This window comes from Physeter macrocephalus, chromosome 16 (genome assembly GCF_002837175.3).
Source record: "Physeter macrocephalus isolate SW-GA chromosome 16, ASM283717v5, whole genome shotgun sequence".
Taxonomy (NCBI): Eukaryota; Metazoa; Chordata; class Mammalia; order Artiodactyla; family Physeteridae; genus Physeter; species Physeter macrocephalus.
The window spans coordinates 57,715,567-57,738,548 of NC_041229.1; the positions used below are offsets into that span (position 1 = coordinate 57,715,567).

The 22,982-nt window shown below is 49.8% G+C and overlaps 1 protein-coding gene across 2 annotated transcripts in view; it reads right to left on the minus strand.

Annotated features, from left to right (window-relative positions):
• Nucleotides 1-11,461: 11,461 nt before the first annotated feature.
• SLCO2B1 (solute carrier organic anion transporter family member 2B1) overlaps nt 11,462-22,982 on the minus strand; it is a 49,933-nt gene continuing 38,412 nt past the window's right edge. Inside the window, exons 9-14 of one of the 2 annotated variants that reach the window (XM_028501234.2) lie at nt 22,275-22,632; nt 19,999-20,164; nt 16,339-16,502; nt 14,870-14,934; nt 14,421-14,541; nt 11,462-13,396 (exon numbers count right to left, since the gene is read on the minus strand). In XM_028501234.2, coding sequence (XP_028357035.1) covers nt 13,216-13,396; nt 14,421-14,541; nt 14,870-14,934; nt 16,339-16,502; nt 19,999-20,164; nt 22,275-22,632 — 1,055 coding nt within the window. In that variant the 3' untranslated portion in view covers nt 11,462-13,215. Of the gene's footprint in view, nt 13,397-14,420; nt 14,542-14,869; nt 14,935-15,909; nt 16,503-19,998; nt 20,165-22,274; nt 22,633-22,982 lie in introns of those variants that run through there. The other variant, XM_055091553.1, reaches the window with a different exon arrangement.

Below are 22,982 nucleotides of genomic sequence, written 5' to 3' on the forward strand. Positions count from 1 at the left end.
CCCAGGAAAGTTTGCAGGGCCTTGAATGCCAGGCTAAGGAGAGAGGCTTGGTCAGATTTTCATTTATGAATAATCTTGGTGGCTGGGACCCCCTCACTTGGGGGAAGGAAGAGTGATTTTTCAATTTGTCCCTCTCTCAGCCCAGAGAACAGGGGATTTGTTCCCAGCAAGAAGATGGAATATGGGCCTCTGCCTGGGGTCATGGCTGCCCATTCCCCTGGACCCCCTTTATTTCCCTCTGCCTTTACTCCCGACTCCTGAAGTCTCCTCCCAAAAGCTGGGCTCTGGGATCCACTGCCACTACTCAAAGGCCACGTCCAAACCTCAATACTCTGTTATGTAAGTGAATTATCTGCTGTTCCCAACCAGCGCCAGCCAGATCTCCTCCTCCTCCTAATTGATTTAATCTTCTCATACCAGAGAGCTGGGCGGGACTGGGGAGACAGTGTTGATCAGAAGCCAACATGTCAGTGACGTAGGCTCGTTAATTACAGAGAATCTAGGTCACGGATTGGCTCTGGGTGGCTCTGACTGTCTCCCTCCTCTGTCATTTGGGCCTCTGAAAGGACATTTTCAGTTTCTCTTCATTCCTCAACCCCAGACCTCCACAGAAAGTTGAGGGTCCCTTTAGACCCCATTTCTGTCTCCCAAATCTCTCCAAACCCTCAGCTCTGGATGGAAATTCGCTACACTCCAATATGAACTCACGGCACAGCTGAACCTAATTGTTGAGGATTGAAGAGATGAACAGATGTTTTAATTTGGGGGTGGGAAGAGATTTCAGAGTTGCCCTTATTTACTTTCCACATCAAGCAAGTGTCCACTTTGTAGCTTCTCTCATAGAAGATGTCCAGATCCTACTTGTGCAGCCCCAGAGATGGGAAGCTCACTCCCCCAAGAAAGTCCTTCTCTTGTATGATGGCCTTTCTCACATGAGGCTGAGACCTCAGCCTTGTGACTTCCTCTGGGAGCTAGATTTGCCTCTGGGGCCACAGGGCATGCCCCAGGATAGCCAGCCAGATCCTGAGCCATGATGATTATCACCCCTGACTTTTCTCTTCTCCAGGCTGAACACTCCTGGTTCTTTCACCAGTTCCTCACTTGGTAGGCTTTACAGATTACTCCTCGCTGTATCGCCTATGTGGACAAGCCATGGCTGTCGTCATCCCTCCAGATGCACAGAGCAGAACACAGGCTCCAGGGCAGTGTGAACAGCTCAGGTCAAGGCAGGACCACTACCTTTTTTGATCGTGATATTAGACTTTCATTGATACCAGGCTGAGATCTTCTGCAACCTTAGCACACTTTTGACTCAGCTTAAGCACAGAGTCAGCTCACCCCCAGTCATTTTTCTGACATTAGCAATGGAAAGTCTCCATGAAAATGATTTTTGTGATATTAGGAATACCTCCATGTTTTCCCTAATTCTTCTTTCTACATATCCTGACATTTATCTTTCCATATAATCATGTAATTATACATCCACTCATTCACCCACACAACTATCTAACTATATATTAATCCATCTATTCACCAGCCACATTATCCACCTACATACATTTGCATTCAGCTGTCCATAGAATCATTCTTATACTCATTCACCTTTCCATCTTCCCACCTAACTACCAACCCAGTTGCCCATTTATCCATTTTCTTCCCACCTATATGGTCATGTACTTATCTGTCCATCCATACATTCACCCACCATCCACCCGTGTACCCACTCACCCATCCACACATCTATCCCTTCATCTTCTCTCTCTCTGCGTCACCCATACATCTATATTCATCATCCATCCATCTATCTATTCGGCCATCCAATACTTACTGAGATTCTATTACATTTCAAATCTTGTGTTGAGTATTCTGAGTGATTCAAAGCTGAATAAAATGCAGGCTCTCTCTCTCTTCACTCATTATGGGAGAGGATGGGAGCAGATAAGGCAGACGATGCTGAGTACTATAAAACAGGAACAAAGAAAATGCTTTGGGGATTCAGAGGAGAGAGAAGTGGCATCTGGATAAGGTTATGGATGCTTTCCCACTAGGGGAGACTTTTGGTTTGAGCCTTGATGGAACAGCAGTACTTGGACATACATAGATGCATTGGAAGTAATTCCAAGTAGAAGAAGCAGCACATCAAAGATGGAGAAAGCAGAATTCATGTCTTATTCTGTATGTTCTTGCCAAGGTGTTTAGTGCAGATCTGGGCACACTTTAGTACCTAATACCTACTTCCTGATTTATATTTTTTCTTCTCTTCTCGGACATGGGTACCTCCCAACACTTGATCAAGATAAGAGTTCACTCTTTCTCTTTGAGAGGATTCTACAGTTGCCTTGCTGGATGGCCTTGGGCAAGTCACAAACCCTTTCCAGGGTTTCTCTGAGTTTAGGGTTGAATTTCTGTCTCTATGAGGTGGTCCTTTCCCCCTAATCTTAGTTATTTCTACTATGCTCTCTGCATAGAGATCAGCATTTCCACATATCTTAAAATTTTATTTCCTTTTGTTGGCACCAATGAACTCTATCCCACCTGTCTTCAACTTCTTCAGCTCTGACCCCAGGCAAAAATTCTGCGACGTGGACTAAGAGGGAAGTACTGTGCAAGTGAAATAACACTGAAGTAGAAACCAGGAGCCGTGAATTCAGACCCACATTTGCCATGAGCTTGCCGTATGACCTTGGGCAAATCTCTTTCCTTATCTGTTTTAAAAGTTCCTATAGAATTTTAACACTGAACACAACATTGGAGATTGTCTAATCCAACATCCTCATCTTACAAATGGAAAAACAGGCTCATAAAGGGTGTGCCACTTGCTCTAGATCATATCTAGATTAGTGGCAAAGCTTATCCAGAATTAAGCTTCAAATTTCCTGAGTTTCAGTTCAGGATTTTCTTTACCCAAACACATTTCACGTCCATTCACAGCCCCTATACATCTCAGGGAGAGCTTCCTCTCCCACCTTATTCTCCAGGAAATAACGTGTGAGTATTCCAAGTGTTTTGGCAGTGTGTCCCTGATTCACGCCTAGGCTGGGGCTGGGTAGGTAGTATTTAAGAGCAAGTATTTCCAGCCTGATGGCGTTGATTATGTTCATCAGGAAGAGAAAAGAGAAAGGAACAAGGGGCTCTGGTTATCTACTGGGCTTTAATCAAATTGAGATACAAGGAAATTCATCACCCAGAGGCTAAGGGATTTGGAGAGCTTGGCTTCCGCTGGCTCCAAGTCCTGTAATGGGTTGGGCGCTGTCCAAGGTGCTGACATCTTCACTTGCTGCTCTAGTGGCTGGGAGGGGCCCAGTTTGGGCAGAGGTGTGGCAGCTCTTAGGAGATGGCCCAGGATAGAGCAAGAAAGGGTCTGGACTTGTTGGGGGAGGGGCTTGAGTTCTTAATCTTCTCTTTTTCATTTGTCTATCTGATTTAGAGAAAATATCTCTTCTTCAGGCTAGAGTCCTGAGCTAGGATTAAAGAAATAGAAAGAGAAGGGAGAACCGTAGACCCTTTGATCTCAGGGAGATGCTCCCAGCATGAGTGGAGGCTCAGCCCTTGGCCTTTGGAGATTCCCCATATTAAGGGGAGATGTAGCTTCTGCTTTTATAAAATCCTCAGTCCATTGGCAGAGAAATGAACTTACCATTGGGTATTTATTAATCTGGTGGAGAAACATCACTCTGCTTTTAACTCTAGCTCAAGTATGATATAAGGGAGGCATGGACCATGTCTCCATGGAGCCTCCAGTCTGATGGGGAAGACATGGTCTTCCTCTACAAAACTCTCAGTTTGGTTGAAGAGACATGCTCTTAATTTGTGGGGGAATCTCAGTTATAATCTGGAAAACATGATAAACAGATAAATTAAAATGTGCACTATAATCGACCAAAGAAGTCAGATCTTCTCATTTGTGATTAAGGTTATTGGTGCTAGATATTTAGTGTCAGTCAAGGAAAGTTTCCTGGTAGAGGTAAGTTTGAGTTGAACTTAAACAAAAGCAAGGGACTTGAGTCCTTAGATCCTAGGCCCCCTGAGAATTACAACCATACATTTTCATTCTCTTATATCCCTTTTGGAATAAGCACAAGCCTGGACACAGAGAATGTTCTTAGTTAATGAAAAATCACCAGCAGATAGAGAGTGAATATACCTACATTGTAGGTGTGGAGTGAAGACGGGGTAGGAATCAGGGAGGAGGGTTTTTTGGTATGGAGAGCCTGAGGCTGGGGTGGGGGAAGGCAGTGGAATGATAACATGAGCAGAGGTAGTAGCCCAATGTGTGTCCAGGACAGTGAAGCACAGCATAGAGCCACTCCCTCATATTTCTAGAGCCGGTGAGAGACACTTTATTGAATCTTGGATTGTTAAAGCTAGAGACTATTAAATTACAAAATCATAGACTGCTCAGCTTCCAGAGCCACACAATCATGGAAAGTTAGAGTATTAAAATCATAGCATCTTAGCAGGGCAGAATCACAATGTGTTGAAATTATAGAACTGTGGCATATTAGAGCCAAAGGGCCAAAAATCCATATTAGAGAATCTTAAAATCCAAGAATCTCAGTGTAAAAAAGGAAAAGAAACAGCAATTTATTGACTCCCTCTGTTTGTATCAGTTATGGTGTTAGGAGTATTAGAATGTACTAGAGTATATTATCCTCTTTAATTCCTACCACAAGTTTTAAGCTGTTCAATCCTGTTCCTACTTAATGCAGTACTTCTGACAAATGTTTATCTAACACAGGCTTGTGTAAATGTCATGACAGGGGAGCCATTGCCTTTGTGCATACCCCTAACCCTGCTGAATGGAAGCTAGAAAGCTCTCCCTTATATAAGCTGCATTCTTTCTCCCGGTAGTGTCCCCGCACTTGTCCAGTTCATGTCCTCTGAGCTACACTGAGTATGTCTAATCTCCCACTCATATGACAGCTTTTCAGATGGCTAAAGACAGTCCTTATTTCATTCTTCTCTAGGATAAGCTGGTTTTTCATCATGTAGCTAGAAATGGGACAGCAAGTCAAAGAATATTTGAGCTGGAAAGGCCCTTAGAGGTCATTTTGTCCAGAGACATCCTTTTACCCCCAAGCAGTATAGCATTATGGTCAGGAGCCTGGGCTTTAGAGAAAGATGAGCATGAATTCAGAATCCAGAGATCCAGCACTAACTTGCTATGTAAGCTTGGGCAAATTACCTCATATCTCTGGGCCTCAGTCTCCTTTCTATAAAATAAAGAGAATAATAATATTGACATAGCAGAGTTGATGTGAGGATTGAATGAGATGATGCAGGGAAGCTCTTAGCAGAATGCTTGTCACATAGCAAGCACCTATGATTATTGGAGGCCCAGAGGGTCAGGGAGTTGCTCAAGATCACAGAGCAACTCAGAGGCAGAGCTGGGGTTAGACCAAGGACTCCTGTCTCCCAGCCAAGGGCCCTTTCCTGTTCCACAGTTTCACTCTACCTTCCTGCGGAAAAGGAAAAAACCCCAGAGGGAACTGGAATGCTTTGCTCACTGAATCAGTTAGAATGCAAGTACGAAAAAACCTGATGGCTTAAACCCTTTATTTCCTTAACAAGGAAGCCAGAGGAAGGTGGAGCCAGGGTTGGTCTGGTTATTCAACCAGAATATGTCTGGTTATGTCTCTGATGACCCAGGTTCCCATTCTAAGCCTTGAGAAAGACTCCCCTTGTGATCACAAAATGGCTGATGTGGCACCAAGTACCATGTCCTCCCAAGCAGGAAGAAAGGGCATGGGAGACAAAGGATCTTCTCTCATGCCTCTCTTATCCAAGAGGGGAGCTTTCTAAGAAGACCATTCCCTTATAGCTCACTGACCAAAATAAAGTCACATGTCTACTCTTAGACTATTCACTGGCAAAGAGGAAGGCTTTTCCATGAAGGGCTTGGATCATCCTTGTGACTGGGCACCTTGCTACTGGAAAGAGGAAAAGGAGATTGGCTGCGGGAAGGCAACAAATAGTGTGTGCCACACTCATCCTCTGTCTCCTCGCTGAATTGGCCTCCACTCTCAGCTTCACCTCTGCCAGGTGGCCTTCCCTTATTTCCAATCCTTGGTCCTGCAGACCCTCTTCCATCATGTGATTGAGCATTGCCCAATTCAAGTTGCAGTCTACTTTGCCAAGCTCTCTCTTTTCATGTCCAAATCTTGTCTTCCCAGCTAGTCTGTGAGCACAGGGAGAATAATAGCAGCTACAAATGAATAAGTACCTATTGGGTGCCAGGCACTGTTCTGGACACTTGTGGTAGCCTGCTTCCAAATGGTTCCCAAAGATCCACACCTCCTGGTATCCACACCCTTTTGTGTTCCTGCCCCACACTGTACCAAGTTTAGTCTGTGTGACCAAAAGAATATGGTAAAAATAAAGGTTTGTCACTTCCAAGGTTAGATTATAAAAGATACTGTGGCTTCCATCTTGGTAGATTCTCTTTCTTGGATCATTCATTTAGGGAAAGTTAGCCACCATGTCATGAGCAGTCTTGTGGAGAAGTTTGTGTAAAAAGGAACTGAAACTTTTGACCAACTGCCAGCAAAGAATGGAAGCCTGACAGGGACCACAGAGGGAGCTTGGAAGTGGATCCTCCAGCCCCAGTTGAGCCTTCTGATAACTGCAGCCCTGGCTGACACTTGACTGCAACCTCATGAGACATCCTGAGCCAGAATCTCTCAGTTAGCCCAATTCTGGGTTCTTGATCCTCAGAAATTGTGTGAGATAATAAATATTTGTTGTTTTAAGCTGCTAAGTTTTGGGGTAATTTGTTACTCAGCAATAGTTAACTACTATAGTCTTACATTATCACATTAAGTCCTCATAACAACTCTATGAAAGACAGGGTTTGTTTCTCCCATTTTTCAGATGAGAAAATTAAGGCTGAGATGGATGCAGTTGACTTCTCACAGTTGGAAAGTGACAGAGCTGTGATTTGTCCTCATGTCTATTGGATTCCAAAGCAGAGGGAACCTGCTTTTCTCAGCTGGAATGTCTCCAGCTCCAGGGTGAAGGTTGAGGAATTGAGGACAGGAGGAGATCCCTTACTCTGATGTGTTTTTTTAATGCTTTTTCCCATTCCAATCACATTAGTTAGTAGCTACTACATCTATTGTGTGTATGTGATTCAGGGACAAGTAAGTTTATTAGGAAAAACATTGGAGCTTTAAAAGGGGGATACCTGAGCTCTTGAGCAACCTTGGACAAGTTCCTGTAGTTTTCTAGGCTTCAGTTTATTTATCCACTATATGGGGCCAATAGTCCTTGTTCTACATTCCTCATCAGGAAGCCATGAGGATCAAGTGTGAAGGGACTTTGTAAAATGTAGTGCTGTGATCATGGAAAGCCTCTCTCAGTCTTCAGGGGAGGCAGCTCCACACTGTCACCTCTGTACAAGTGGCCAGTACTCCCTCTCCTCTCCCACCTGAGTCTAGGTTCAGGAGACAGAGAATACTGAGAGAAACTGAGGGTCCTGACCCATTTCTTCAGCTACATCCCTCACCATGACCTTTCTCTTAGACCACACTTTAGCCCTGCCGAACTAGTGGAAAATTCCCAAGCTTGCCAGGAGCTCTCTGTATGCTGTTTTTATCTGTGTAGTTTCTTCTCCCTGGACACTGTTCCCAACTTCTCCACCTGGTATGGTCCTACTCATCTTTCAAGACTCATCTTAGATGTCCCCACTTCAAGGATGACCTGGTTCAAGGCCTCCTACTTCTTCTCTTGATTAAGCACCAGTCTCCAGCCTGAGCTCTTGGCCTCCAGCTTCCCTTTTCCATTCAAAGCCCCCAGGATGCAGCCTGCAGCCTTTCTAAAACACAAATCTTGTCATGTCACTCCCTGCTTAAAATAACCAGTCAATCGAATAATCCATCAGTCAATGCTTCAAGGGCACCTCTTTGCCCTCAGGAAGACATCCAATGCCTTCAGCTGGAACTCAAGGCTTGGTCCTCACTGGTACATCCAGCCTCAGTTCTCCTCTCTATCCTGATGGTCCCCTGCACATGCAGTACATCCCAACCACATCGCTTTTGTACCATATCTCAGACACACTCTGCTCTCTTGTGCCTTCCTATCTTTGCTCATACCATTGTTTCTCATGTCTATTTGCATCTTTTCTACCTGGGGATTTCCTGCCTAATCTTTAAGGCCAGCTCTGATTTAACCTTTTCTGGAAAGCCTTCTATGGTGACCCCAGGAAGAATACATGGCTTCCTCTTCTTCCCTCTCCTATATGACTAATCATGCTTTTATTACTATTTGTCAGCTTGTCTGCTTATACTGGGAGTTTCCTGTACTGGACCCATGGCTGTGTCCCCAGCAGTGCCAGCACAGGGGCATAGAGCAGCCATGTGATTTGTTGGTTGAGTGGGTGTTTGAATAAATAAATGAATGTATGGTGAATGAATCTATCCTTGAACCATCACTTCTTGGCCAGCACCAGAACTGCTGCTTCCAGGGTTAGCCCATTTTATAGCAAAAGGGGAAACAGAAGGAAGGGAGTGCTCTGGAAGGGAGAAAGAAAATCAATAAAAATGTAAATCTGGCTGAGAAAAGCTGTCCCAGGCTGGCTGTGGGGAGAGATAAGACTGGGCAGGCTGAGCCCTGGCTGACAGTGGAAGAGAGATTAGGGGACAAGAAGAGCTGCAGCCAGGGCAGGGCAGAGCGAGGGTGGTGCCTCCCCTCAGCGGTGCCTTCTCCCTGTCCTTACTTCCCACTCCCACCTCCACCCCCATGTGCTCCTTTCAGGAACAGGGAAAGGGGAAGGAAACTTACAAATATTGATCATTAGGTACACTGCCTGTGAATGAGTATGTTATCATTATTTTGTCTTCATACCTTCTGGGACACAGGAATGATCAACCTCACTTTACAGGTGAAGAAACTGAGAGGCAAAGAAGTTAAATCTTTTTTGGGGTCACACTGTGAATCAGTAGCAGAGTCTAGATTTGAACCCGAATCTGACTGACTCTAAAACTCTGTTCTTTTTACTCCACACCACTGGAGGTCTACAGCCAGGCTTCAAATGATCCCCAAACTCTGAAATCAGAGGCACAATTGTGTATAAGTTTGTGTGCATTTTTAATGGAGAGTCTATATCTTTTAAGGGATTCCCTAAGGCGGTTGCCACCCACTCCCGTTGCCTATACCATGCTGCAACCCTGGAGGTGGTGGCCTTTGAGCTGGGTCTGGAAGTTTGGGCAGGACTTCATGAAGTGGGATGGAGAGGAAAACAATGGGGTGGGGATGTGAAGAAGGCCAGCTGGGTAGAGGGAAGAGCACAGGTAGGGTCTTGTTAGGGGGAAAGAATTCAACATGTCTAAAGAATGGCAAGGGTGCCGTGGGTTCTTTCTTTTTTTAATAAATTTATTTATTTATTTTTGGCTGTGTTGGGTCTTCGCTGCTGCGGGCGGGCTTTCTCTAGTTGCGGTGAGAGGGGGCTGCTCTTCGTTGTGGTGCGCAGGCTTCTCATTGCAGTAGCTTCTCTTGTTGCGGAGCACGGGCTCTAGGCACACGGGCTTCAGTAGTTGTGGCGCATGGGCTTAGTTGCTCCGCGGCATGTGGGATCTTCCCAGACCAGGGCTCGAACCCGTATCCCCTGCCTTGGTAGGCGGATTCTTTTTTAAAAAATTTATTTATGTATTTTATTTATTTATTTTGGCTGTGTTGGGTCTCCTTTGCTGCGCGCGGGCTTTCTCTAGTTGTGGCGACCGGGGGCTACTCTTCGTTGCAGTGCGCGGGCTTCTCATTGCGGTGGCTTCTCTTGCTGCAGGGCACGGGCTCTAGGTGCGTGGGCTTCAGTAGTTGCAGCATGCGTCCTCAGTAGTTGTGGCTCACGGGCTCTAGAGCACAGGCTCAGTAGTTGTGGCGCATGGGCTGAGTTGCTCTGCGGCACGTGGGATCTTCCCGGACCAGGGTTCGAACCCATGTCCCCTGCACTGGCAGGAGGATTCTCAACCACTGCGCCACCAGGGAAGTCCCAGTTCTTGCTCCTCGTTTAGTTGTGCTCCAATCATGGCTCCTGGCTCCCTGGCATCTGCCTGCCCTGCAACTTCCCAGCATGAGTCTACAGCCTAAAGGAACTCCGGGCCAGGTGTCAGGATCTTCATTCTGGTTCTAGTCCTGTTCTCTGCTGGATTTTACCACCATAGAATCTAGTAGGAGACTTAATGCCTTCTCCTCCAACTCTCAGGGACAGGGTGAGAAGAAAGTGAGCTCTCAGGTGTAATTGCTTACGGCTTCTCATTGGCCAGAGGCCATGTCAGGGAAGAGGGCTGCTCCCTGGACCCCCTGAATCCCTGGGAAGTCGCTGGCCCTTACCTGTTCCACCCCTGGCTCTCAGCCCCATGTCTCTCTTGTGATTATTCCTGGAGTCTCCTCCCTGACCAGCCTGGATGATTTTAAGCACAAGCACTTCGTCTTCTTCGAATCTCAGCTCAACCCAGAGGTAGACTCAGCATGAAGCTAAGGCTGCTTGAGCACCACGGCCTCTACCCAGGCCCTGGGAGAGGCTTCAGCAATATGTTCCTGTTGTCAAGTTCTCGGGAAATTTGCAAAGGTAGACACTTTCACCACAATGGGTCAAGATTGCTAGTTCTTTCCACTACAAGTTTCCTTGTGTCTCAGTTTCCCTTTATGTGAAGCAGTGGCATGGGCGTTTCTGGAATATGGCTAAGGGGGAGTGGAGTGGGATCAATTTAATTTGGATTCATTGGGATATATTTATGTGGTTCTCAGTCACCTCTATGAATAGATAAATCATTGCTAGTTACCTCTGTATAGAGAATGGCTTCTAGGAATCTTCCTACCCCACAGTCCAACTCATTTGGCATTGTGACATCAAGGTGTCATATCCAGAGGTCATCTTGTGACATGAAAGTGTTTTCTCCTGCCTGGCCCTGGAAGTATATGGACAATAGAGGAGAAACAGGTTTGAAATGTATAGAACCAGAAGCTAGTCTATAGAAAATATTTCCAACCATTAGGGGGAGAATTTTGGAGGTACGCACAGCAGTTAGTAAAAAACTTATGCTATTTTTCTGAATTGTGAGATGTATTTGTTTTGACTTCTTTTTTCATTCTAAGTAAATATTCACCTTCTTACCTAATTTTGTGTTCTTTTTCCTAAAGAGGACTCCCCAAATTGTATAAGCGTCAGTTCCCACAAAATCTAGATCTAATCCTGGCTCTGGCATTTACTTTGTGTGATCTTGGGCAAGTTGCTTATCCTTTCTGAACCATCTCCCCTTCTGTAAAACCTGAATGACAGTTTGGACAGGTGAGGACTTGGAAAGCCTTGTGACCTTATTCCACTTCTGAAACCATTACTAGAGGAAGTAGTCGAGCCGAACAAAATTTAGACCAGAATATACAGGTAGGGGAAGATGTAATAAACGAGAAATAACGGTGAGCAATGAATCCAGTAAAACTTAAATCTAAATAACTGGAAATAATCTGGTTGTTGCAAACCTTAATACAGTTTCGAAGAAAGGATTTTTGTAACAGAAGACACATTATGCAAGAACAAATTTAATAATAAGCTATATCTATAATTCCAGATTATTTTTGCAAAACCTGGGAAATGAGAGGGAAGGAGGAGAATTATGAACATACAAACAGCCTCATCTTGTTGGAAGAGACTCTGAAATTCTTGGCACTGATAAATACAGGCTCAGATATTTGTTAGACATTTAAAGGTATCAACCAGCAGAACAAAATTGGGAATTAGAACTTTTGTACCTCCCTCTTCTTTCATGTGGCATAGCCTCAAAGCCCTGCCACTGAGAGCTGCACAGAGGGCCAGAGCCACGTGTGCCCCCAAACCCCCAGCTTCTCCCCTGGCCCACAGTACAGGGCTGGACACGGATTTGGGAAGCTCCTTCTGATGACTCCCTGTCTCTTGCCTCCCAAGCAACCAGATTGGGCTGGAAGCAGATTGGGAAACTCTCTCCCCGTCCCAGGGAGATAATCAGGCCAGATAAGACTAGCCATAAAACAAGACAAGGCAAGACAAGGCCTGACACAGACAAGGACTTGTCTGTTCAGACCCAAGCATCCCGCAGACCCACTTATTACACAGAGCCACGCATTATTGCTACCGGATCACAAGCCTGGGCATCACAAAGAACAGGTTCTTACGCCAACCCAGGCATCACAGAGAACCAGATGCTACCCCCAAAATGTGGGTGTCACAGAACCAGACATTGTCTATACAACCCCAGGTGACATAGAATCAGGCACCTGGGAGGAAATGGTGAAATTAGGATTCTAGTCACAAAAGTCAAAGTGGCTTTGGTGGGCCCAGGTCAAATGTGTGAAATCTTGGCAATGCACGGGTACCAGTGAGTCTATGCTGAGTGTATTTGGTCTTTGAAATTAGGAAATGCCCCAGTGTGGGACCTGGGTCCCCCTCTCCACCAGGCAGAGAATAGGCCTCACCCAGACTGTGGCTGCCTGAGGGCAGGGCTGGCATTTCCTGACTCCAGAGAGTGAGTCTCCCTGCACAGCCAAGGCCCCTGGGGCCCTCACACCAGGTTTCCTGAAGGCCCTGCCTAGCCTGGATGTGCTGAGTGGGACCAGTTCCCTCCCCAGGGCGTCTCCCCAAAGCTCAGGGCTCTGCCTCCAGGGGGCGCCAAATGGACACTTCTCAACAGAGGCTGTACTGGCCCCAAGTCCAGGCTGAGCGGGGCTGAGGAGGAGACCTGAGTCTGTCCTGGCCACACAGATGGTCACAGCTGAAGGGGCCTGAAAGCTGACAAGTTCACTTCCGCCTGACAGAGATGGAGGCAGGGAGGCTGAGGCTCAGAGAGGGTGTTCCAGGTGAGCAGCAGAGCAGGGCCAGGACCCAGTATGCGGGGCAGCCTGGCCTACTATTGTCCACTTCTCTGTCCTCGGGTCCTGGGGGAAGGATATGCAGTCCTTCCACCCAGGAAAGTCTGGTTTCAGGTCAGCCCGTGTGGCTGGGGGAGAAGAGGGGGAAGACCCTCAAGCTTCAGAAGTGGCCAAAACAACAAACCCGCAAGTAACTCTTTGGTTCAGGTGAGCAAACAAAGGCCCGGAAAGGGTCAGTGGCTTGCTCAAAGCCACGTAGCAAGTTAGTGGAGGACTCATAATTGGAAAACAGGGCTCCCAACCCCCAATCTCAGGCAAAGGGCCCAGAGGAGGTACTCGCCATGGCTGCCACTCCTGGCCAGAATGGGGCCCTGGGACAGCTCATACTCTGGATTCCTCAGGCTCCTTCTTTGCCCCTGACGCTAACAGCTTCTGCTGTAGGCCAGGGTTGGGTATGGTCGCCTTGGTCCCCTCCTCTTTGTCCTGCTGCCTTAGGATGGCCAAAATCAAGGCGAAACAGGCCAGAGAGCCTGTCTTGAAGAAGAACTGGAGGCCGATGAACCTGGGAAAGAGCAAGTGACCCTTGAACTCAGGACCTCCCCATTCAGGGCTTGGATGTGTTGGGCTGGAAGCAGTGTGGCGTCAGCAATCATCACCCATTATGTAGTTGGAGACGTTGAGGCCTTGGGGGGGATAGGCCTCTAGTCCCAGGGCAGTGGACCCTGTCACCATGGCCTTGGCTGGGAGCCCCTAGAATTGACCCCCATGGGGGTCCTTCCTTGGAAGCGGGGAAAGGCTCCAAAGAAGCCTGGGCGTTCTCTCTGCCCTGTGCTGACTGCCTCATGGCATGGGCTGGCCCTGCCTCTCTCTGGGTCTCTCTAAGGGCTCAGTGGGCCAGACAGTTGCAACTCTGGATCACATCACTTGCCACAAGAAAGGGAGGATTCCCTCTCCTGTTTGTCTAATTCACTAAGACTCTTCTTGACTTTTCCTCCTCTAGGAAGCCCTCCTGGAACCATGCACTCCTCAGAGCTGGAAGTGAACAGCTCCCTACTTCCAGCTCTGCTAGTAAGTCCCTCCCCGCAGCTGCCCATCCAGCCCAGGGCCTGCAGCCTCTCTGCCTTCAGGTTCCTTTGGGCTCCCCATTGTATGGATGGGAAGATTAAGTCCCAGAAAAGGCAGGTCTCGCAATGAGGGAGGCAGAGCTGGGCCTGCATCGTAGGCCTCCTATGTCCTAGATAGAGCCATCTTCCTAACCCACCCCAACTCCGTTTTTCTCACAGCTGGGCTGCTCCCCTGATTCTCCCCTCACTCAGCCAGCACAGACTGGTCAGGCCCAGCTTTTCCAGTTATCAGCTGTGTGACTTTGGGCCACTTACTTAAATCTCACTTTCCTCATCCATCAAAAGGGGAGACAATGTCTAGCTTGAGCAGGACTGGTGAGATCAGCACTGCATAGAGCACCGGTCACCTTGCAGGTGGATGCCAGTGGACCTCTCCTCCCTGCTGGTGGCCTGCCTGGGCCCCCAAGAGTGTTTCTAGAAGCATTCTCAAAGCCCCCTGGTAGCCCCTACCCCCAGTCTCACCGGTTTCGAAGCAGGTCGTGGTCATAGTAGTGGCAGACGGCCCGACGCCCACAACTCTGGGCCCAGTACACACAGGTGGTGTCAATGGCACTGCCGTGGATCACGGGGCTGGGCATCCAGGCTGGAGGAGGAGGTGTTCAGGGGACAATGGAACCTGGCATCCCGGTACCTCCCCTGCCCACTCCCTGGTATATATAACTCTTCAGGGCTCCGAGGCACCGAGAGCCTCTTGGCCCATTAAGTCTTCAGCCTTCAAGCCCACCCCTTATCCTGGTATTGGATGCTGTCTCCCTGATGGGCTGTTTAGCTGCTTGAGCACCCACCTCCAGGGTACCTAGGTCGGATCTGTGACCCTGTGGGCCAGTGAACCCTAAGGTCAGGGACCGGGCCCCACTCATCCCTGTGTCCCCCCGGGCCTTGGACCAGCGGTTCCCCAGCACATTCTTTACCCAAAACTCTCAGGACCATGAACTGGATCCCCACAGCCAGAGTCTTGTCTTCTTTCTTCACTCCCCTAACAAGCAGGGACAGGGTGACATGAGGATTGAGAGGGTTCCAGCCTTCCAGGGGCTCTCACCATCCCCTTCTCTCCCACCACCCAGCACCAGCCTGCCCCCAGTCTGAGGTTCTTGGGGAGCGGGGCTCAGGCTCCACACTCCCTTCAACCTGCAGAGCCGGGTCCCGGCTACACCCACTGACCATCAGGGCCCTGTGCTGACCTCCCTGTGTTGCCGGTCACAGACACCCCTCTCTCCCCACCCCCTGGTCCCACCAAATTCTCCCCTTCCTCCTACACTTGGCAAAACCTGGAGCTGGGCATCCAGACACGCCATTTAACTTCCCTGATCACTATGATGTCTCAGCCTGGGGTGCCCTGACAATCACTGGCTCCTCTTCCTAAGTAATCCCAGCAGCTGGCATTTGTGGAGCGCTTACTATGGCTCAGTTATTCTGTACTGTGCCCCTCATGTCCCCCCCCCGATATGGTAGGTATAGCATTAGGCCCATTTTCCAGGTAAGGAAACTGACAGATAAATTTAGACAGGTTGAGTGACTTGGCTAAGACCCCACGGCTGATGGCTGTCAAGGGTTGGAATTTGTGCCGTACACTGCCTGCATGAACTTCTCTTAATCAGCCTGCCTGCTGGGGCATCTGACTCCTCTACTTTTGCTCTTGCAGCCAGCCTGTTTTATGGATCTACATGTCTTCTAATATTGTAAGGGGCTCCATCCCCCTTCTAATTTTCTAGAAAACAGATGGGGAATAAAATAATCCCAGCATAATGAAAATTTGGAATTATCCTGCTCTGAGGTCCTCTTATGGCCTCAGGTGACAATTTGTCAGTCCCAGCAGGCACGCTCAGGACAACGGCCAGAAAGATCTTGGACAAAGAGGCAGTGCTCAGCACGGGCTGGGTCCACAGTGGGCACTTAGTGCTTGTTGACTTGAAGTGGAAGAGTCGTAGACCACACTGATGGGGTTTGGATTTCTAGATGCACCACCTGTGACCAGCTCACTGCAGGTCGGGTAGGGCGAAGAGTCAGGTGACGTCCCCCCACTTCCTCCTCGCTGTGACTGGAGGCCAGGGCAGGGGCTTAGGTGTGGCCTCTCCTCCTCTGGGGAAAGTAGGGGTCTGGGCTCTGGGCCCTGGCATCAGTACTATTCCACCCAAAACTTGCTACATGACCTGGGGCTAGCTTCTGAATTTCTCTGAGCCTCAGTTTTCTTATCTGTAAGATGGGGAGAAAACTTCATCTCGGCAGTTGCCATGAGGATGTACACAGGACAGTGAGAGGCTCGTCTGCTTTGGGGGCCCAGGACACCTCCTTCTTCGAACACCTCCCTCAGGATCCCTTATCCTGCCTGTGGTTAAGAACCTCTTGGTATCCACTGGTTCCAGCACGCCCCTGCTTTCACCTTAGGATGAGCATGAAGGAGGGTGTGTGGGTGACACTAGCCAGTGCTGCACCCAGGCTGACCAGGATCATGAAGGGCAGCACCAGGTGGCTGCAGGCTGAGTCACAGGAGCCTGCTGGCACAGGGCCGCCCCCCACCACGCAGCTGCAGTTGGTGTAGAAGACCTAGGGTGGGGAGAGGGGAAGAAGAGCCTTCAGGAACCTCTAAGGACAAGCAGCTGGCCAAGGGGTGAGGCCCCAGGAGGCTTATGAGAGACCCATGGACACACATAAACTGGGGAAGAGCTGGTTGGATGCTGGGACTTCTGATCCCTTGGCTGAGTCAGGATGGCTTGAGCAGCCTGACAGGTACCTGGACACAGGCTGTTTGCACACAAATGGGCTGAGCCCAGGCTGAGGCTGTGGGGAGAGGGGACGTGGAGAAGAGAACAGGGAGAAGAAACTAGAAGAGAGTCACCCCCAACACAGCACACACACACACACACACACACACACTCACACACATACCTATGTACTCACACTCTCATACACATACATACACACACTCACTACATATACACACACGTACTGTCAAACATACTCACACTCACACCCCACACACATGCTCACACACACTCATACACCACATACACTCTCTCATTCTTTCATCTGGTGATGTCAGAATGTTCCAAATTCCTGACTGTCTGTGCAAGGAATTAAAGCAACAAAGTATTTTGAGGAAGGAATTCAGATTTTCCAGTTCAGTGTCCCCCCTTCCCGCTTTACTGAGGTCTTCCAGGGCACTGGATCAGCCCTCAGGGTAACCTGGTTAACTCCGGGCAGCTGGAACTCTCTGGGCCTTTCACCTCCAGCTTTGGCAGCTTTAGACTCTTCCCAATGTGAAAAGGGCTGGGAAGCCCTGAGATGGATGCTGGGAGCCTTGGAAAGATTTTAAGCATGGGAGAGACAAGACCTGATGGCACAAAAGCTGCTCTGGCTGATGCAAGAGGATGCACCTGACTGGGGAGGCTGGTAAAGAGGCAGGAGGGAGGGGGAGGGGGATGGAGAAAAGGATTTTGATTTGAGAGATATTGAGAAGGTGGAATTAGGGCAAGGTGAGAGAGAAAGAGACAGGGAGAGAGAGAGACAGAGACAGAGAGAGAGAGAGGAGAGACTGGAGACCTAGGATTCCAGCTTGGGTGTTTGGGTGCTCCATCCATTGCATGACAAGGCTATGCTGCCATATGTGCCTGCCCCCCTGAGCACACACTGTTTGGACCTTCACCATGGGCTGAGCAATCCACTGGGTCGGAGATACAATAAAGGGACAGGTAAGTGGAGAAATATGCCAAGGCCAGGTTATTGGAAGAGAATTATCCTGTCCTTTTTTCTGGAGGCAGAAGGTTGCTGGGAGAGATTAAAAAGCTAGAGGCCTTTCTCTTGGGGTTTTCCCAGCCCTTCATTCATATTCATCTAATTCCACGGCAGGAAGTTCATCTTATGAATGACTTTAATCTCTCCATCTGCCTCTGATTCTCACTCTCTAGGACCCCACCCCCTGAGCCCTAGATGCTGCCAGCCAGCCATGTCTCCCATCTTTCCCCTGGGCCTTTACTCATTCATAAACTGTTACTGAGCGCAGCTGTGCTGGACACTGACTGATCCATCTCTGGGCTGAGTAGCTCAGGTCGGCCTGAGGAGGCAGGCTCGCCAACAGACAATTCCAGGCCAGGGTGACAGTTTGTGAGTGCTGACCAGGACTCAGCTACACCCTCCTCCAAATACTATACCCAACACAACCTCTGAGGATGCACTGGAGAGGGGGCTGGGCTCAGAGGCCAGAGCCCTCAGCTCTAGTCCCAGCTCTGGCATTAAAACTTGGGGCAATGTCTGCTCCTTTCCTGGGCCTCCATTCCCCATCTGTATAATGGGCATAATAGAAGTGTGTATTACTGCATGCTTAAAATTCCTCAGGCACCGTGCTGAGTGCTTTTCATGGATTATGTCATGTGGCTTTTCACTTAAGGAATTTATCCGGGTAAAACATTAGCCCAGTGCCTGGTATATAGTAGGTACTCAATACTATCACCTCCATTTCACAGACCAGGAAACTGAGGCACAGATTAAAAAATTTGCCTAAGGTAACAGAGCCAGTTAGAGGCGGAACAGGGATTTGAAGCAGGTGGCCTGGCCTCAGTGCTCACAGGCCCCTATCCACAGGAGTTCACTGTTGCCTCGGGGATCCAACCCCAGCTGCCAGGGCCTGGGGGACTTTGGAAGGGTCTCAGGGAGATCAAACCAAGTCAGGACAGTAAGTGCCAGGAGGTTTGAAAGCCTGGATCGCGATTATTCCAAATGCAAACAGTTTACACAGCTCAGGTGGCGCCTGGCTGGTTTCTGAAATATCATCAACCAGGTGCTTTACTCTGCGCCAGCCCGTGGGGCCCAGATCTCTCCCTGTAGGAGTCTTGGGCTTAGATGCGGATACCCAGCAGGACACAACGGCAGGGTTTCTGCATGATGGGAGTGGGGGTCTCTGGAGAGAGGGAGGCGTTGTCATAACAACCAGCCTGACACCACACCCACACACACATGCTTTATTCCAACCTGGAGGGCCTGAGGAAGGTGAGCATTGTCCCCACTTGTCCTCTGGGGGCAATGAGAGGAAAGGAGAGGAGGAACCAGCTGATCTTGGTGGTCCTTCTAAGATTCCCGTAGAATGCACTGCTGCTAGTTACGCTGCCCACTCCTCCTCTCTCCCACAACCGCACCCCCGGGAGTTCCTTGACATCAGGGACCCTTGGCTCTGGGTCTGTCCTCAGCCACCAGCACAGGGCCTGGCACAAAGGAGAGGCTCCACGAAGGTTTGTTGACTGACTGACTGACTGACTGAATGGGCTCATTGCTCCAGCCTCCCCACTGGTCTCCCTGTCTCCTGGCCTGTATTCTATTCACCTTCCTCTGCACTATGGCCTCAAATGTGATCAGACACAGGTCTGACCCTGTCACTCCCCTGCTTAAAACCCATCCAAGTCTCTGCATTGCTCTCCAGGTAAAGGCCCCACTCGTGGCCTGGCATTCAAGGCCCTTCCTTGTCTGGGCTTTGCTTTCCCTCCATGAACCCTTATGCTTCTGCTCCAATAATTTCTTTGCAGTTTCTTGAAGCACTGTATTTGTGTGTGTGTGTGTGTGTGTGTGTGTGTGTGTGTGTGTGTGTGTACCATGTGATGTGCCCTCCCTGCCTGGAAAGCCCTTCCCTAGTTTGCCTGCCCACGTTTGAAGATCCAGCATGCGCGCCACGTCCCGTGAGGCCTTTTGGGACCCTCCCAGGTGGATGTATCTCCTTGCATCCTTGTCTGTACTTGTGGGGACCACCTCTCCTGCCTATCACCACCCGTGGAATTCCTGAGTTACTTCCTTCTGCACCTCCCCTGCATGGACAGCCGGGGCCAGATCTGGTTCACTTCTGTGCTCTGAGCCCTGGCACATGGCTGGGCCCAGGCTGGCAATGAAAGTTTATTGAAAGAATAAAGTTCTACATCTGCCAGCAGGAGGAGACAGATGACACAGACAGAGAAGAGCCAGAGTGAGACCGTTCAGAGCTGGGAGTGGGGCAGGCGCACAGAGGTGGGGAGGGCAGAGCCCATGGGAGGCAGGGGGAACTGCCAGAGGCCTGACTCACCTGGCCTTTGTCCGGAGCCTCGTGGACTACCCGGCTTGTGCAGCCTGCGTGGCATGGCGTGAGGTACTCCACACGAGCGCTGGAGTCACAGACGGGGTTAAAGTCGTCTGACGGGCAGGAGCAGGGCTCCTTGCAGCCTGGAAATAGCTCCAGCCCAGGCTGGGCACTGGTGGGAGAGAAGGCCGGCAAGGTTGGCCTGGCTCTCCCTCCCTCAGGCCACGAGCCAGGGCTCCCTCAGCCCTGAAACCTCCCCTGACGGCCATGGTCAGAGATTTCAGCTCCACACAGAGGTTTTTCACTGTCAGAGCTGCTCCATGGCAGGCAGTGGTGAGCCCCTTGCAGTGGAAGCTGCAAGAGGCCTCCAATGGGAGAAGTGGGGAGCAGATTCTGGACCAGAGGCTCTGAGACCCCCTTCCAGCCCCAAGACCCTACAAGTCTTTGAGCTGCTTCTGCAAACATCTCTGCTCCTCAATGACCCTTTCTTTTAGGGAACATAAGGTAAATTCTCAGAATTTAGTCTCAGATGAAAAGTGCCTTTATCTCAATGAGCTGGATTGCATCCTTTTCTGGGAAAATTAGAACTGTATGTGAGGGGCCCAGTCAGGGTACCTGAGTAGTTGTGGGATCTCCGACCTGTTCCTGCCTCTCTCTGGCCTCAGTTTCTCTGTCAGCTCTGCAGGTTCCCCTTCCTGTCGCCATCCTGCAGTCTCACGACCTTTCCCTCACTCTCACTGCCCTGCTCACTGTCTAAGGCACATTTTAGACCCACCTGACTCCCTTCTGGGGGCCTGCCCCCAAGTCCCAGGAGTGGCTCCGCTCTACTCTGACCGGGGCCAGGGATGCCCAGGGGCAGGAGATCAGAAAAGAGGTGACTCCACCTCTCTGAGCCTTGCTATCCTCATCTGTGAAATGGGGATAATGGGAGGACCCATCCCGGAGATCCCGTGAGGGTTTAATAATACGGAATATGGGAGGAGCTGGACGTGTAGGAGACCCTCAATTCTCAGCAGCTGTTGGTACCATTAGTTGTGCTGGAGTTTGAGAAATTCTCAGTTTGTTCAGTTGGTCCCCAAAGGCTTCTTCAATGAATTATAACCCAAAGCTGAATAAATTGCAAGAATATAGATGAGAACCTGGATGAGATGAGATGTCAGGGTCAAGGTGAGAGGCTTCAGAAGAAGAGACAAATGGGGCATGTGAGGTAGGCTCACTTTTTCCCATTTGCTTTTTTCAAAAATTGTGGTAAAATATTCATTTACTTTTTACTCTAAAAATCATGAAAATGTCCTGGCTCCCTCCTCAGACCAGGGGCTTCATGAGGGCCTGGCTGAAGCCCCACCTTGGTGCCTAGAACAAGGCTCTGCAGACAGAAGGACCCACCCTGGACCTTTGGGAAAAGGAGAAGGGACAGGGAAGGAGGGGAGAGGGAAGGGAGATGGGGGAGAGGTCGGCGAGGTGGACCTGGGACAGAAGGGGCAAGGGCTGAGCATTTCTGGGCTGAGGCCCCCGTAGTCACACAGAAGGAGCCCTGGGTGTGGAAAGTTGGCCTCTGGGTGGAGGGAGGAGGTGCCAAGGGAGAGGAGAGAACAGAGCAAGTTGGGGGATTCTAGCTGGGTGTTGGGCCAACCTAAGCCTGGAGCAGTTTCCCAGGAAAAACAAAATCATTCCGGAGAAGAGGCAGCAATGGAAATTCCAACACTCTCTCCAAGACGGTTCCCGGGGGAGAGGGTCTGTGTCTATGGAGGGCTGTGGGCGGGGTTGGGGAAGGAGAAGGGAGATAGGCATCAGAGGCTTTCCTCCTGGAGGGCAGAGGCAGGTGCTGCCCCACAGATGTGGAAAAGAACTCTGGAATTTTAGGGTCATGGAACAGCAGAATTTTAGCTCCCAGCCTCTAAGGACCAAGGATCTCTGAAGTCTCCAGGCCAGCTCCTTCCCAGGGCATAAGTCCCCTCTGCAGCACTCCTGATAGGGGCCTTCTTACCTGTGCCGTCCACACAAGTGGCCTTGCCCTGCCTCATCTTTCACCCCCCGTCCCAGGCCTGAGCTGTCCTGCCCACGAAGTCCCATCCCTACTTAGTGGTGCCTGACACTTTCCCTGGAGCCTTCAGGAGACAAGTCCCACTGTTCACAGCTGAACCAAGCGGGCAGGGGAGGGGAGGGGAGGGGAGATTTGAGGTGGGGGGCACCCCACTGACCTGGCCTTATCCGGGCCACACCCTCCCGTGTCCCTGGCACCCTCCTGCAGCTTTTACTCACAGGCTCTTGCACATACTCACCCAGGCTGGTGGTTGATGCCTGCAATCTGGTGGGTAGAGCAGCCCATGAAGAAGAGGGGCGTGCTGAGAAGCAGGCAGAACAGAGCCCCCAGCAGGCAAAGGGTGCCGCAGTGCATGGGGCCCAGGCGGAGGCGCTTGACAAGGATGCCCCCCACCACTATGCCCACAATGGCCAATGGGATGGTGAGGCAGCCTATGAGCAGGTTGGCATAGGATGCTGTGACGGAGAACTGGCGCTCCAGGAACTTGGGCAGGAAGGTGGCCATGCCTGCCACCATGGACGACATGCACACCTGGGACAGGACCACCAGCAGGAAGATGGGGTGGCGCAGGGTCCGCAGCATCACCCTGGGAAAGACTGTTGGGGTGAGGGGAGGGAAGGTCAGAGTGGGCCGGCCATGCCACGCGTTTCCGTCCCATCCTGCGTGTTCAATTTGTTCCATTCCTTCCATCCCGTCTCATTCCACTTAATTCTGCTGCATTCAGTTCCATCCCACTACATTTGACTCCTTTCCATTTAATAATATTCCATCTTTGAAATTCAGTCGCTTTCCATTCCATTGAGTTAGACTGCATTTTATTTAACTGCATTTCTTTCCACTCAGTTCTACTCAAAATGCGATTCCATGTAGTTCCCTTCTATACCATCCTATTGGATTCTATCTCATTCATCTCATCCCATCTCATATCTTCTGTTCTACTTATTCA